Source organism: Macaca thibetana, chromosome X, assembly GCF_024542745.1.
Source record: "Macaca thibetana thibetana isolate TM-01 chromosome X, ASM2454274v1, whole genome shotgun sequence".
Lineage (NCBI taxonomy): Eukaryota > Metazoa > Chordata > Mammalia > Primates > Cercopithecidae > Macaca > Macaca thibetana.
This window is the reverse complement of record NC_065598.1, coordinates 14,155,612-14,172,077: the sequence shown is the minus strand read 5'-3', so window position 1 is coordinate 14,172,077 and position 16,466 is coordinate 14,155,612. Positions and strand designations below refer to the sequence as shown.

Sequence of the window (16,466 nt, the reverse complement as noted above, 5' to 3'; positions counted from 1 at the left end):
AAAAACAAAAAATCAAGAACAGAAACACAAAAAGTATTGGTTGGCAGGAGGGTAGGAAATTAACTTGGAATCAATAAACACAAATTTCTTACTTGAAAACGTGTTTAAAATGTGTGAAGCATGTTTGAAAAAAATGTGCCCAGATTTTCTTCTAGAAAGCCTTATTTTAAAAGTGTAGCCCAAATATTATGAGTAGAAGGTCCTCGTTGCCTGGAATGCCCTTTACCTCCTCCTACTTCACCTACTTAATATGCCTCGTAGATTCAGCTCAGGCTCCCTCCTTCAGGCCATTTTCCTAAGTCTGCTCCTGCTCTCTCTACTTCCTTTGCTCCCTGCCCCTCTCTTCTCTCCCTTCTTCACCCACCCATTCCTCCCTCCTTCACTTAATAGGTTAGGCATCCTACTTCATATATCTTTATATTCTACATTGTTGAATAATCACCATTCCAAATGCCTATCTCTGGCCTAGCAGATTACAAGCCGCTAAGGGTCGGGGCTGTGTTTTATCTTTGACTCCTGGAAGAATGCATGGCACAGATAAAACATTCAATAAGTGTTAGTTGAATAAATAAATGGATGGATGAATCATCAATTGGATTATACTGGAATACCCATTGATTACAAGTATTTTCAACACTGTTCATTTATTCACTGATTTACTCTTTACTGAGCACCTACTGTGAACCAGGTGTTGTGCTGAGGGGTGGGTACATGCACATTTCCATGATCAATGAAGTCCTTGCCCTCATAGGGATAAAAGTCTAAAATTAAGAGTGTATATTTATATGTGTAACAGTATGGGAATAGGATATTCCTATTGCCTCAGCATTTTTAGTAAAGCCTTACACTAAAGGGAGACACTGCACACATACATGTCAGATACAGTACTTTCTAGAAGACAGAAAATGCTGTCTAGAGACTCTAACATCCAACACCCTGTATTACTAGAGAAAACCAGACATTTGAAAACATTAATTGAAGTAATGGAATTTGTTGTGGACAGTGCTGTGGCATTCTCCCTATTCTCCTAAACATGGGTAGAAGGTGGCTTATACCTACCCCTGTAGGAGAAGAGACTGGTATCTCTTCCATACGCCATATATTTGGTAAGCTGCTCAAATTCCAACAAGTTACCCCTGGATCAGAGTTCTTAAGAGAATCTCTTATTTGTCCTTAGTCATTTGGGTTTTATATGAAAATGTGAACACCAATATCTGTTTCTTACCTGAATGAATTTTGAAGGCAGTAGGTTAGCTGGAATACCCATGATAGTAGGGTGAAAGCAGAAAGATTAGCAGTTGGTTAAGTTGCATTTCTGTCATTTAGCAAGGCAATAATGCACAAGTTCTTAGTAAGCCTAATAAATGGTGCGGAAGATAGCTAAATGTGAGTCATCTGGAAAACACGTCAACCAGGAGGGCTATCTTCTTGAGGAAGGGGACCTGAGGAGTAAGAAGTTGTATGGGATACGCTGCTAGGAGATGATAGCTAAGGGGAGATGATAAGACATCACCCAGAGAGTACATTATTCATCTGGAAATGGTGTAGTATGTGGGATGCCCTGGGAACTCCAAAAAACTCAAGTTCACCTCGCAAGAAATCCAGCATTTGGGGGCTTGCCATTAGAGAAGGCACTAATAGTATACCATAGCGTCGGTCACATGCGACTTTCCTCCATCTTTCCCATTACCCTCAGCCTTCAACAATGGTGAAGTCAGCAACATGAGTGAGGAAAGAAGTTGGAAATATAGGGGAGTAACTGTGAAGGAACAGACAATGTGCTCCACGTCGCTGTACATTTTCAAGGCAAAAGTCAGGCCTGAACATGCGGCAAGGGAAGAAAAGAGCATTGAATTGTACATGAGACTGAAGTTTTGTTTCAGACTAGATAATTTTTTTAAAGTCTGATAATAGACTATCCTAAGGTATTTGTCACTGATATGTTAGCTGTCTATTACATTGAAAAATACACATTCCAGGTGTAATAGTATAGCGTATAGTACTGAGAATCTATAGAATCCTCCAGGGACAGAGAAGACATAGCCAAGTGGGGGTATTTAATGGCAGCGAGTGGGGAAAAATTGAGTCGTATCTTATTCAGACCCTCTGGAGCTTAACCCATTTAATCAACTATCTGTAAAAAACACACACGTGTGTATTTGCCCATACATACATAGTTGTCCCTTGGTATTCACAGGGGATTGGTTCTAGGACCTTTGCAAATACGAAAATCTGTGGATGCTCAAGTCCCTTATATAAAATGGAGTATTATTTGCATATAACCTATGCACATCCTCCCATATACTTTAAATCATCTCTAGATTACTTATAATACCCAATACAATGCAAATATTGTATAGTTGTTATGCTGTACTGGTTATTTTAGTTGTATTATTTTTATTGTTGTTTTGCTTTTTTTAAAAAATATTTTTGATCAGTGGTTTGTTGAATCTGCAAATGCAGAACCTGCAGATATGGAGGACTAATTGTATCATGTACACACACACATATGACAAACTTTCCTTAATCTCATTGACAGTACAACTATAAGTGAATAGTGAGTCATCCAAGGAACAGGACATCTTCTATTCATAAGGCCCTTTATGCATTTTCTAATATAACCTCTCATCCAATGGAGCAGTCTTTTCTACTACATTATGTACAGGGAACAGTAACAATAAAAATAACCAGAATGAGTTGAATACCAACGATGTAGAAAACGTGGGCTAAACAATTTATATAAGTACTGCTTCATCTCACCCTCATTTAATTTTTTAAGGGGTAGATAATCATGTTCTCATTTTAGAAATGATGAAACAAACTTAGAGAGGTTGAGTGAAGTAAAAGCTCTAAGATTTAGATCAAGTCCTGCATATGTTTCAAAATATGTCTTTGTTCTTTTTTTTTATTATTATACTTTAAGTTCTGGGTTACATGTGCAGAACGTGCAGTTTTGTTACATAGGTATACACGTGCCATGGTGGTTTGCTGCACCCATCAACCCATCATCTACACTAGGTATTTCTCCTAATACTATCCCTCCCCTAGCCACCCCCCAGCCCCCGACAGGCCCCAGTGTATGATGTTCCCCTCCCTGTGTCTATGTATTCTCATTGTTCAACCCCAACTTGTGAGTGAGAACATGTGGTGTTTGGTTTTATGTTCCTGTGTTAGTTTGCTGAGAATGATGGTTTCCAGCTTTATCCATGTCCCTGCAAAGGATATGAACTCATCCTTTTTTATGGCTGCATAGTATTCCATGGTGTATATGTGCCACATTTTCTTAATCCAGTCTATCACTGATGGACATTTGGGTTGGTTCCAAGTCTTTGCTATTATGAATAGTGCCGCAATAAACATACGTGTGCATGTGTCTTTATCATAGAATGATTTATAATCCTTTAGGTATATGCCCTGTAATGGGATCGCTGGGTCAAATGGCATTTCCAGTTCTAGATCCTTGAGGAATCGTCACACTGTCTTCCACAATGGTTGAACTAATTTACACTCCCACGAACAGTGTAAAAGCATTCCTATTTTTCCACAACCTCTCCAGCACCTGTTGTTTCCTGACTTTTTAATGATCGCCATTCTAACTGGCATGAGATGGTATTTCATTGTGGTTTTCATTTGCATTTCTCTAATGACCCGTGATGATGAGCATTTTTTCATATGTCTGTTGGTTGCATAAATCTCTTCTTTTGAGAAGTGTCTATTCTGTCCTTTGCCTATTTTTTGATGGAGTTGTTTTTTTTTTCTTGTAAATTTGTTCATATATTCTTAACTTCACAAAGTCTGCTTGAGAATTTTTGGAAAGGGAGACATACTGTAGAAAAATTCCAATCCTTTATAGTACATGTCATATTATTATGAGATTCTTCTGTACATTAAAACTCAAATACTTTTCTGTATAACTTTTACCCACAGATTCTGCTTCAAGTCTAATCTACTAGGTTGGTACAAAAGTAATTGCGATATTTGCCGTTACTGTTAATGACAAAAGCCACAATTACTTTTGCACCAACCTAATGTCTTCAACATGGCCTCACATGGGAGAACATGGCTGTTCATTAATTTATCCATCCAATGAGGATGTATTGGTTGTCTAGTCTAAGCCACATACTGTTCTAGGTGTTGAAGTTAACAGAATGAACAAGACAAAGTTCTTGCCTGCATAGAACATATATCCCATCAAATATCTTCTCATAGATCTTCCCTCATTCACTCTAAACATGCTCAGTCCCTTCCTTTTTCTCATTGAAAGTTTTTAAAAATTAAAAACTATATATACGTTATCTAGAACACAGTGGGCTACAAACACTCTTATGCAAATGTACTTATAATTATTATACTTACAAAAGCAAAAAAGAAAACGCTAAATATCTAAGATGGTGTAAAAGTTTGATCTCAGTTTTCTGTGTGTGCATGTGAGTGGGCTTGCCCATAAATGCACATAGAAAAAAAGACTGAAAGAAAATACATCGAAGTCTTAACAACAGTTATTTAATGGTTGGTTAACGTTAATCATGTTTTCTGTGTTTTCTATCTTTTCTATAACAAACATCTTAAAGTGTAATGTGCATGTGTACTCTGTACAGGGCATTGAAGGAGGCCCTGCAGTAACTGTACAATCACCACAGTGGAGCATCTGGTCAGGAATTGCAGTGTTTATAAATTAAAATGAGTATTTACATGAATGCACATGTATAAGTAACTGTATGACCAATTTTTATTTTCCATGACTCACTTTTTATCCCATGTTTGTTTCACACCATCATCTACATAAGTTACATTTCCTCATGGTCAGTTGAAAGCCAACCATGTTTAATAACAGCATAAGAAAAGTACATGGAGGAAGATAAACGTAATGGTGGCAAAAGGATAACCACCATGAGTTCAGAGCCAAGTATAAAATGATTTTTGATTATACTCTCTTTTGGTTTATCTGAGTTCCTGATTGCCTCTACATACAAAGATCACTGATCAGTGAACATTTATTTAGCAATAGTTTTGACCATTGATGCAGAATCATAACAGCTTTATAAAATGAATAACAAATTTATAAAAACTCAAACTCCCATTTTGAAGATAAATGACTACTCTTTTCATAGCAATGAACAGTTGGAGGCTAAATGTCTTATATTTTGACATTATATGCTTACAATTTGTCACCAGTATTTTAGCTGTCTATTAAATTGTAAAATATATGTTTGTACATCCTGAGGTTTAATGGCATGGCATGCAGTAATGGCAGTAGCTAATAACTAATAAGAAATAAGCAAATGACCTGTTTGGGAGGGGCGCAGAGTGGATTAAAAGTGCTATTAGGTAAAATTGATTTTTGATTATACAGATTTAAAAAGCTGTATTTCTGACATCTGTATTCCAATAGAAAAATAATACAGGTACATTATACTATTTGTTACTCTAGAAGATAAAAAAGTATTAGAGATATCTCTATTCCTTTCTCCATGACCATATAAAACCTAATGTTTATCTTTGGAGGCATGGGACTTAATAAGTTGTGTAAATATTTCTCCAGTATTCAGCCCACCTCTATTATAACCACAGACCTCCTCCATATGTCATCTTATATTCTAGATATGGGAAATAATGTGGAACATGGTCTAACATTTCTCATTATGTCAAATTCAGCACAACCAAACATAAACTCAAGCCAGCAAAAATATATGGGATTACATCTTTGTTATTTTCCTGAAATGCATTTTGGAGAGACTGCTCAACCAGTATGAGACAATGTACACTGAATCCTAAATTGAACTCATATTCTGGAAAATTGAAGCCAATGGCTCATTGTACTCAGTGGAATGGGGAAGCACACAAAGGCACACTTATGGGATGCTAGAGCATTTCAAAAGTGGGACATTTATCATTACTTAAGCAATATTTACAAATGCAGATGGCCTGCTTTTTATAAAAATAGATTACACAGCCACTTATGGATTATTATTTGAGGTGCTACAAAATGTCTATATGTCCCTGATATCGATCCCACACTCCTCTGTCACCATGCCACATTTCTAGGAATTTTCACCATTTTGGATGACTCTACTGTTCCTTCTCTAGGTAACTGTGTCACTCAAAAATAGTAGCATATCAGCCATTAAAGGAAATTAAGGCATAGCAATGTTTCATATATCAGATTGCTGCACCCTAATACTGTACATTAATTTCTTTCATATATTCATTGATATGGCTCTTCTGTGTAAATTTCCAGGAGCCTAATTCAAATTTTTATTACTATAAATGACTTCATTGAACATATGAATTGCAATAGTTTCACCAATAAATACTTGAAAATATGGCCTAAATTGCATCAGTCTTACTCCAATTCTTGCAAGCTTCATGGCTCATAAACAACTGAGGTCAAAAGCACTCAAGGGCTTTCTAGAATCTCTAAGCCATGTTTCTGCCTCTACTCATTTCTCTTCACTCTCAATACTAATTTCCCTTTCCTCTAAATGATATGATTTTGAGGGTTCCCCATGTTCCCAGATCCCCAATTCTCTCAAACTCAGCTTTTTGTCCTCTTATTGCATTCCTATCTACGACAGTGTCATAGAGTGGCCAACATTTCTGTCCTCACAGAACTCTCCAGCCCACAAGACCTTTGGGAACCTTTCATGTAATCTGTTATCAAGCAAGATTTCTTACCTTTGGCAGAGATGCCCTGGAGCCTGAACTCTGGGTGGTCATCGTTAAGACGGTGGTGATGCCCAGTGCGACCCTGGCAGGGGCTGCGTCCATGTTTATCCAAAAGGAAACCCAGGACAAAATTACTATAAGCAGGCTTGGGATATACATCTGGATCAAATAATATCCCATTTGGCGTTCCAGATGAAACTTGACCTCAATGCAGGTAAACTTTCCTAGAAGGAGTAAATGATCATTTAAAGTCCAGTCTGAATTTATATTTCCAATTCCGCTATCCCACGTTGTTTAAAAAAAAAAAAAAAAGACTACTGCAGATGGATTTGGAAGATTGCACAAAATGTTCACCCTACATAACCAATTCAACTCTTCTCCAACTGAACCAGTAATAGAAATAATTACCGTGGAATAATAGTGATAATAATAGTGTGAGAATGTGTGATCTAAAGAGTCACTGGACCAAAACCATAGGCATATTTAATTTTTAAAATCTGTGCTTGCTGCAGCTTGATTGTTTTAGACAGAGCTTCAGAATTTACAAGACTGACAGAAAATTACCAGTGGAAATAAAATATTCAAATTTTGTGTGGTTATAATATGTAATATATAGTATATTCTATTAATAGCATATACTATATGGCATATAATATGTAACACATGACATACACTGTATAATAGTTGAAGCCATTTCCTCCAAAGAAGTACAGTTTACATAAAACTACAAAGTATTTAAAGAACTGTGTATCTATCATTGTGTTATTAATGGCAAGAGAAAAATGTACATTTGTATAAGCCAGTGTATAATCTAGTCATTGTAAAAATTTCCTAGCCTTCTGGGTAATTGCTTCAGTACATTTAGCATATGCCTAGGAACTATGTACATTGTTTCTTTCCCTGTAAAAAGGAGGTCATATAAAGGCATTAAAACTTTTAACATTTAAGAGATAGATATTTCTACCTCTTCCCACTTTTTTTCTCCTTAATTGACTTGGAGTTAGAACCCCAGAAGGTAATTTTGCTTATTCCATACAGATTACAAGACATCGGGTTGAATCCTTGGTCAGAAAAAAAAAAATCCTTGGAATCAGGTTTTGGTTACTTCATAAGTATCACCGTTGGCTGCTGGAACAAGTGTGCATAAACTGTTTTCCCCAGCAAGGGACCTAGATCAGTTACTGGACAAACCATCATGTCTTGATTGTCTCTCCATGATCAACTTGCATGGTACTGAACACCATGGTTTTTCTTGGGAAAAACCATCAACTTTTCTGGACAGGTAAAATCTTCCAGAAAACAACAGATGCCTATTTGTTGCTACCACCTCAAGTTCTTCCTCCACCACCTGTCCCCCAACCCCATGTGTCTGTCAGTACTATTGATAACACATGACTTTAGAGCCAGCTGAATTCCTGCCAGCTGACTTTCATCCAAATTTCTATTACTATCTAGGACTGAAGAACACAACAGCTCTATTTCTGGGTTTACAAAGACCTGTGTTATTGTCCCTCTTTTCCACTAGGCACTAAGACAGTAAGGCAGAGGGTGCAAATTTACCTAAGCATCCAATGGCAAGAGCGGATGCCAGAAAGGAGCCAGAATTCATGTTTTCTGCACCACTAATGAGGTTTTCTACACCTTTCCCCAGACTCATTTGACAACAGATGGTCAGCTAGGGAACAGCAAAAGATCCTAAATCCTCTCTCCTTCTCTCTATGTTCTGGAGAAATTACCTCTTGTGTTTGCTGACCTATTCCAGAGAGTATGGGAATCTTATCTGTTGAGGGAGTTTTGAGTCAAATCAGGTCCATGCCACATAGGTCTATTTGCCTGGTAAATATGCAGCAATTAAAGTAACGAGATATATACGCCAAGCTGCAAATGGAGCTCACTTGTGTTTAACAGCTAAAAAAAAAAAAAAAAAAAAAAAAAAAAAAAAATCACTTACCAGTGTTGTAGTGCTTTGTGCAGTAGCCAAGTTCCTTCTCTTCTTTCAAAATAAACTGGGGCAGGGTTAATCCTTCAGCAACTTGCACTGGACCATCGCTTAACCACTCAAATATCAGGTCATTCATCGTGTACCCAACTGAGGTAAAGAAATCATAGTGAAAATTGAATATGGCTTTCCAAGAAAGCTTGAAAGTCTACCCATGTAAAGAAACAAACAAGGAAACCATCTAAAGCGGACATATGCTCAGTCAATTCAACAGCATTCTTAATAAAAGAGCTGCAATCATCACTACAACTCTGTGTCATTGGAGCCAAAGAAATTTAAGACAGAAAGCTACTTATGGGTGGATTTTTTTTCTGTGTAATGAAAGAATGGAATCTAAAAAGTTTATTGATTTCTGCCTTTTTATTCACTAACTCTTTCTGAAGAACAAACAAGTAAACAAACATAAGAATCCTTTGAAGATTGTCTTTACTTGCAAGAGCTGAGGCTTTGGCAATTCAATAAGACAATCCAATCCACAGTGCCAGTCTTAGTACTTCAAATGAAAACCATTCTTTTTTTAAATGAGAATCAATTCATCACGGGCCTGCCTAAAACATTCCCATTGCAGACTTGGCCCTCCTCCTAGGGTCTATTAGCTTTGCATTCAGAAAGCTTATGTTAAAGTCCTTCTACTTTAGCAAATGGGGAAGACTATTGGCAGGTAACCTAAGAGGAAATTGTGGGATATGCAAATTAAGAATATTCATTTGTGCTAGTGTCTTGCTAAATGGGCCCACTCATCATAATTATTAATATGAAGTAAAACAGATTACCTATTATGAAAAATCATATTGTTATATGACTCAAATCATCCAAAATAAGATTGTTATCAGTTTGGTAATCCAAAGTTAGCTCTTAGTCTCCAGGCTCCTGCTAGCTAGGTCATCATCTGTCAATTGTTTCTGGATCTTTCTCTACCCTAGAAATGAAGCCTACTCTTCTTTCATGCACCATTTCTCTACCTTCTCCCCTTGTTTGTAATATTTGAACTTTTCAAATAAGAGTGATGAGGACAGGGGATGTTATGTGAGGTCTTGGCTGGTCAAAAACCTCAGCATGGTTTTTTTAAGTGTATGGATTCTTATTCTTATTTACTGCAAGATAGTGACTCACCAAAGCTACCCAGAAATCAATGGCAAGTTTAATTGTAATCTACTTTCCTGTTTCTTTATGTTGAAAAGGACTACCTTTTCAACATAAAGCCCCCCCCCAAAAAAAAGAACAACAACATTTAAAGCAAGGAGATACAAAGAGGCCCTATACAAGCACTGATGATCCTCAAAGAGAATGGCAAACCCTATCTGTATGGGTACACCTTGGAAACCTCCAGCAAATAGTACTCTAAGCTCACAAAATACCCCATGTTCTTGTCTGTTAAGCTTCTCATTGGCCACCACAATAAAAGTTCTTGTCAGTCACCCTGAAGCCTCAGCATGGGGAAGACAGCAGAGGTAAAGAGGTAGGGATGAAGAAAGTAATAATGGGATAGAAAAGGAAAAAAAATTATAATTCCCACCCTTCACATCCAAAGTTAGTGGTAAACATGATGTTTCTTTGATTTCATTATTCATGCCAGGACTGAGCTTATTTACTAATCCAAATTTTCTAAGCCTTGGATGAGCATCAGTTGACAGCTACGGCTACTGTTTTACAGAAAAAATAAAAGTGCTGGGTTGAGTCGGGAGATTTTGGAGCAGTAGAGAAAATAGAAAGAAGGAATCATTATGTAAGAAAATGTTTTTCTCAGCTTTCTTCTCAAGAGAAGGAGCGATAAGGAAAAAAGTATATAAGGCCTATTTTGAATCAGAAATTTTCATTTTATCTATGACAACTTCTTAAAGAGGTTTCATCATTTTGTTTATTTCTCTGGGATGTTTCAAGGAAAATCCATAGTGATTTTAAATGATCAGAATGAAACCAACCCTGTCACTACCTCTTTTTAAATAATAGATGTCTTTTTACACATATTATTTTTCTAAGCCAAGAAGTTAAAAGTATTTCCTTGCCCCTGCCTCATTAAATCTCCTAACATCCATGTAGGTCACGGGCACTTCTTATTCTCTGCATTTTACAAACAAACTGATCGACCAAGCCAGAAAGAAATTCATGTTTCTTAACTGAAAATCCTGTTACCTTGGAGGCATCAGCAACTTATGGTGACACATGTCAAAGATTTTAGTGGCATCAGGGTTAGGTAATAAAGGGGACAAAGTAGATGGGGGGTTTTCTACTTGCTTCACCATGCTTTTGTGTATCCACTGCTTATCTAAGAGAAATGCCTCTTATTCTAATTCCATCTCATCTCATGCTCCTCATTCTTACATCCTCCTCTGCCCAAGGTCGTTATGTCTTGTTCTCAAAGCAATTATCCCATCCTGCCAGAATTCCTTTTGGGGTGATGGTCTATACGGGCATAAGATGGAAAGAAACTCAATTTTCTGATTAAAGAGTGATTCACTATAAAAATTTAATGACTAATAATTTTAATTTTCCCAGGAGACATTTTCATTTCAATGAAAAGCTTACTAAATCAGGCTATTTTGCGGCGTGGGGGGGACAAAGGAAAGTTATTTGGCATTTTACTTTGAAAGGTTGTCTATGCTGTATTGATAATGAGATTTTGTATGACACACACACACTTTGGTTTGTCTTTCCATTAGGATGTTGGGGGTTGGTCAGTATATAGGGAATGAGTCATAAGGGTCCTTTCTCTTTAATTACATACTGAAAGAACCAGGTCATTGGTTAAAACAAGCAGGGAGTCATTTCAACAGTGGTGACTTACAACTCTCCAGCTGCATTGTACAGGTCTGGACATCCATCGGAAAGTTCTTCAAGTCCATGGGACAGGATAGGGTCAAGGTGAGTCTTAACAAACAAAAAAAAATTAAAAACCATTTTTAAATCTATGAAGTCCACTTGTTGAGAAACAAACAAAAGACACTTGGCATTAAGAAAAGTGACATTGATTCAAATAATGAAATCTAAGCTCCAAATCAGGGCAGTGCTTTTTGTTTTCAAAATGAAGAACAGTCATTGATAATTTTTTAAAAATATTGTAGTATTTCACCATAACCTCTTACTCTATTTTTCATCTTCCAGCCTCTGATTCTCCCTCCTTCCCCAAAAATGGTGCTGTTCTCAGCTTTGTACTAGAATAAACAAGACCACTGAGATATAACTTAACAAGAACAATAGACTCTTACCCACACTAATGTCCAAAAGATATAAAGTTTATACTATTTTAGAATTATACCTTGGACTTTGCTTCAAGGACAGAAATGATGTAATAAGTGTAATTGATCATGGTAAGTGCTAGTTCTTCTTACATCAAATGGGCAAATGCTTAACTCCACAGTCTTCTCATTTACTACATGGATAGGTTAACAGTATATTTTAGCATTTATTCTAGAATTTTGATAATTCTGGAGCAAGTAGTTCTTGAGCTAGAAAAACCCATTTAAAGATGATGGTTTATTTAATTAAGTCCCACGTATTTATCTTTGTTTTTATTGCATTTGTTTTTGGGTTCTCAGTCATGAAATCCTTGCCTAAGCCAATATCTAGAAGGGTTTTTCCAATGTTATCTTCTAGAATATTTATAGTTTTAGGTCTTAGATTTTAGTCCTTGATCCATCTTGAATTGATTTTTGTATAAGGTGAAAGATGAGGATCCAGTTTCATTCTCCTACATGTGGCTTGCCAATTATCCCAGCACCATTTGTTGAATAGGGTGTCCTCCTCCTACTTTATGTTTTTGTTTATTTTGCATGGCAAAAGGAACAGTCAGCATAGTAAACAGGCAACCCACAGAGTGGGAGGAAATCTTCACAATCTATACATCTGACAAAGGACTAATATCCAGAATCTACAATAAACTCAAACAAATTAGCCAAAAAAAAAAAAACAATCCCATCAAAAACTGGGCTATGGACATGAATATTCTCAAAAGAAGATATACAAATGGACAACAAACATAAAAAATGCTCAACATCACTAATGATCAGGATAATGCAAATGAAAACCACAATGCAATATCACCTTACTCCTGCAAGAATGGCTATAATCAAAAATAAAAATTAAAAAAAATAGATGTTGGCATGGATGTGGTGAAAAGGGAACCTTTCTACAGGGAATGTAAACTAGTACAACCACTATGGAAAACAGTGTGGAGATTCCTTAAAGAAAGATAAGTAGAACTATTATTTGTTCCAGCAATCCCACTACTGGGTATCCACCCAGAGAAAAAGAAGTTATTATATGAAAAAGATATTTGCACACACATGTTTATAGCAGTACAATTCGCAATTGCAAAAATGTGGAACCAGCCCAAATGCCCATCAATCAACAAGTGGATAAAGAAACTGTGGTACATATATATGATGGAATACTACTCAGCCATAAAAAGGAATGAATTAATGTCATTCACAGCAACCTGGATGGGATTGGAGACCATTATTCTAAGTGAGGTAACTCAGGAATGGAAAACCAAATATCATATGTTCTCACTCGTAAGTGGGAGCTAAGCTATGAGGATGCAAAGGCATAAGAATGACACAATGGACTTTGGGGATGCAAGGGGAAAGGGTGGGAGGGAGGTGAGGGATAAAAGATTACAAATTGGGTTCAGTGTATACTGCTCAGGTGCTGGGTGCACCAAAATCTCACAAATCACCACTAAAGAACTCAGTCAGGTAACCAAATGCCACCTTTCCCCCAAAAACCTATGGAAATAAAAAATTTAAAAAGAAAAAAAAAGGAAAAACAAACTACTCATTATCTTACAAAACAAACAAACAAACGATGGTTTGTACATAGTCTTCAGCTCTCTGCACCCAGTAAGGGTTACTCTGCTCCACTTTCCTCTTTCCTTAATTTTTTTTTGAACTCCAGTCAGCTCTGGCTGATCCTTATATCAGGATATTCGTTGAGCTACCATCTCATTTCCACCATATCCCTTTTTAATCCTCAAGGGAATGATGCACACCTCTTGCTCTCCCATTTTTCTATATCTCCAAGATTCAAGGAAGGAAGTTAGGATTGAGAATTAGTAAATCTTGGTTCCCTTCCTAGCACTGCCTCTAACTATCTCTTCCCCCAAACAAGACCTTAAACTTGCTAAACATTTGTTTTGTCATCAACCAAATGATGAGGTAGGTAAGATGATGCTTATTCTCATTTGATCCTAATACTACAATCCCTATTTTTCTAAAGTTGACTGCTTCAAATTCTGTTCATCGTATCTCAAACACCTTTTATATCCAAAGACCCCACGAAATCTCACACTGTTGCCTAAACTCTCCTTTGCTGTCATGCTCATTCTTGCTCTGCCTTCCTGGTTGCTTTATCTTTCCTTTCTCTGTTCATTTTTACAATCTAGCAAACGAAACAAAATTTAACACGTGTATTTTAAAGAAAGGAAAGGGTTGCGATTTGAAGTCATATTAGACAAAGAATCCATGCTGACAATCATCAAAATTATTAAAATATAATGATTGGAAAAATAAAGATATAAAACAGTGTAATGTGAAAACATGTTTTAAATCTTGGAAATAAACACACCATTATATTAAGATTAGATATTTTTGGTTAGTGGGATGATTCATATTTTGTTTTTATTCTTTATCTTGCATTATCTGAATTGAGAAGTATAAATTATTTGAAAATGTCCATAAAAACTATTTATAACAGCTTTCCCATCTTCATGTAATTAGATGTGCCTTTCTTCAAACAATAACTGAAAAGTAAAATTATAAAATTCCATTTTGTTCAGTAATTTTTTGCTATTATAATCATATGATTATTAAAAATTTGTCACAAACATATAGCATTTCACATTCATTGCTAAATAAATTAGCTACCTTCTGTGGGCTATTCTGAGAACCCAAACATGTCTCTAAAGGAAAAAACGTGGCTTATAGTTCTAAACAACTGACTTAAAAATAACATTTTAGGCAGGAAAAATTGTTGTCATTTATGGAGTTCGTGTGTAGATATAGGTATAGATATACAGATATTTAGTTTTTGTTTCCCAGCATAAAGACTTTATTTTTTTGAAAACACAATTTTGTGGAGATTAATGCCGTGAACTCTTTGAAATGAGGACAGAATAAAAGAACCAAAAAAAAGTAAAAAAGAAAAAAATCAGAACTGGCACCTTATTAAGGGTGAAAAAAATTCAAAAGGCTCCATGAGCTTAAAATTGTTATTACCATAATGAGAATCTATTTTTTTCTGTTTTTCAAAGAAGAAATAAATATTTTCATCATACAAAAATATGTTCATTCATAACTTGGCTATTATGAATAGCACTGCAAAAGGAAACAAAGCCTCAATTAGACAGAAGGACTAGATTTTTCTTTCTTGGAGATATATTGCATAGCATGGTGAAAATAGTAAATCATAATGCATTATATATTTCAGAATTGCTAAGAGAGTAAATTTCAAGTGTTCTCACCATAAAAAATAGTAAGTATTTGAGGGAATGGATATGCTAATTTGCTTGATTTAATAACTCCACATTCTATTGATAAATCATAACATCACTTTGTACCCCATAAACATATAAAACTATAATTTGTCAATTTTCAATTCAAAAACTTAAAATTAAAATTTTAAAAAATGTTCATTATATGAAAATAACTAGATGGTATGTGGATAATTGGTTTCAGTGAATCAAAACCAAAAAATCTGGAAATTTCATTATAGTTTTGAAAAGTTTACTTTTAAGAAATTAAAAATAATGATAATAATGAAAATGAACACACCTTAAAAGAGCATGTTAAGAACATCACAGAATTCAACTATATATTGCTTTGTTATTAGAAACAACCCAACTTTAATATTCCTAATCATAGGCTTGCTGAATTTGATGGTTTTGCAAAACGACCTTTTCACATTTCTTCAGGAAGCAGAGGTCTCACACACAATTATTGCTGCCTTTGGGGCAGATCTAACTATCCTAGAGGGGCTCCGCAGTTTGGGAGTCAAAACTATTAACAGCATGGGAGACCCCACTGAGATAAATTCCTAACAAGCAGGACCCTATCCCTGAATCTTGTCTCAGCTGAGAACTCAGTGGTTTTTTTTTTTTTTTTTTCTTCTTCTTTGTTTTTCTAATTTCCTTTCTAGGAAGCTCACAGAGTTTAAGCTTTGTTCCCAAACTTATAAAACCAGTGAGTGACCAAAGTTAGATTTGAATACAGCTTTAACCGACATCAAATTCCCTTTATTATTTCCCACACTACCACATTTCACATTTCCTCCTTAGGAAAATAATCTGTCAGGCCGGGCGCGGTGGCTCAAGCCTGTAATCCCAGCACTTTGGGAGGCCGAGACGGGCGGATCACAAGGTCAGGAGATCGAGACCATCCTGGCTAACACGGTGAAACCCCGTCTCTACTAAAAAAATACAAAAAACTAGCCGGGCAAGGTGGCGGGCGCCTGTAGTCCCAGCTACTCGGGAGGCTGAGGCAGGAGAATGGCGTAAACCCGGGAGGCGGAGCTTGCAGTGAGCTGAGATCCGGCCACTGCACTCCAGCCTGGGTGATAGAGCGAGACTCCGTCTCAAAAAAAAAAAAAAAAAAAAAAAAAAAGGAAAATAATCTGTCACCAATTTATTATCCTCCTTTGTCTATGAAGCCAGCAGAGTTGGTCATAGACACCTTAGTTGCCTTGTACCTGCTCAGGGATACCCCTTTCATTTTTCCTCAGACACCCAGAATTCTCATGGCCTGTTGTTTTAAAAACTCCTCCGGCCTCTCCCGGCAGCCCAGAAACCTGGGTGATAGACCTGGCTTAC

At 36.3% G+C, this 16,466-nt stretch overlaps 1 protein-coding gene across 4 annotated transcripts in view; it reads right to left on the bottom strand.

Annotated features, from left to right (window-relative positions):
- The window catches only part of GLRA2 (glycine receptor alpha 2), a 222,265-nt gene that overhangs the window by 134,099 nt on the left and 71,700 nt on the right, over window positions 1-16,466 (bottom strand). For all 4 annotated transcript variants that reach the window (XM_050775257.1, XM_050775255.1, XM_050775256.1 and 1 more), the window contains 3 exons: window positions 11,451-11,533; window positions 8,618-8,755; window positions 6,676-6,890 (listed from right to left, as the gene is read on the bottom strand). In XM_050775257.1, coding sequence (XP_050631214.1) covers window positions 6,676-6,890; window positions 8,618-8,755; window positions 11,451-11,533 — 436 coding nt within the window. The remainder of the gene's footprint in view (window positions 1-6,675; window positions 6,891-8,617; window positions 8,756-11,450; window positions 11,534-16,466) is intronic.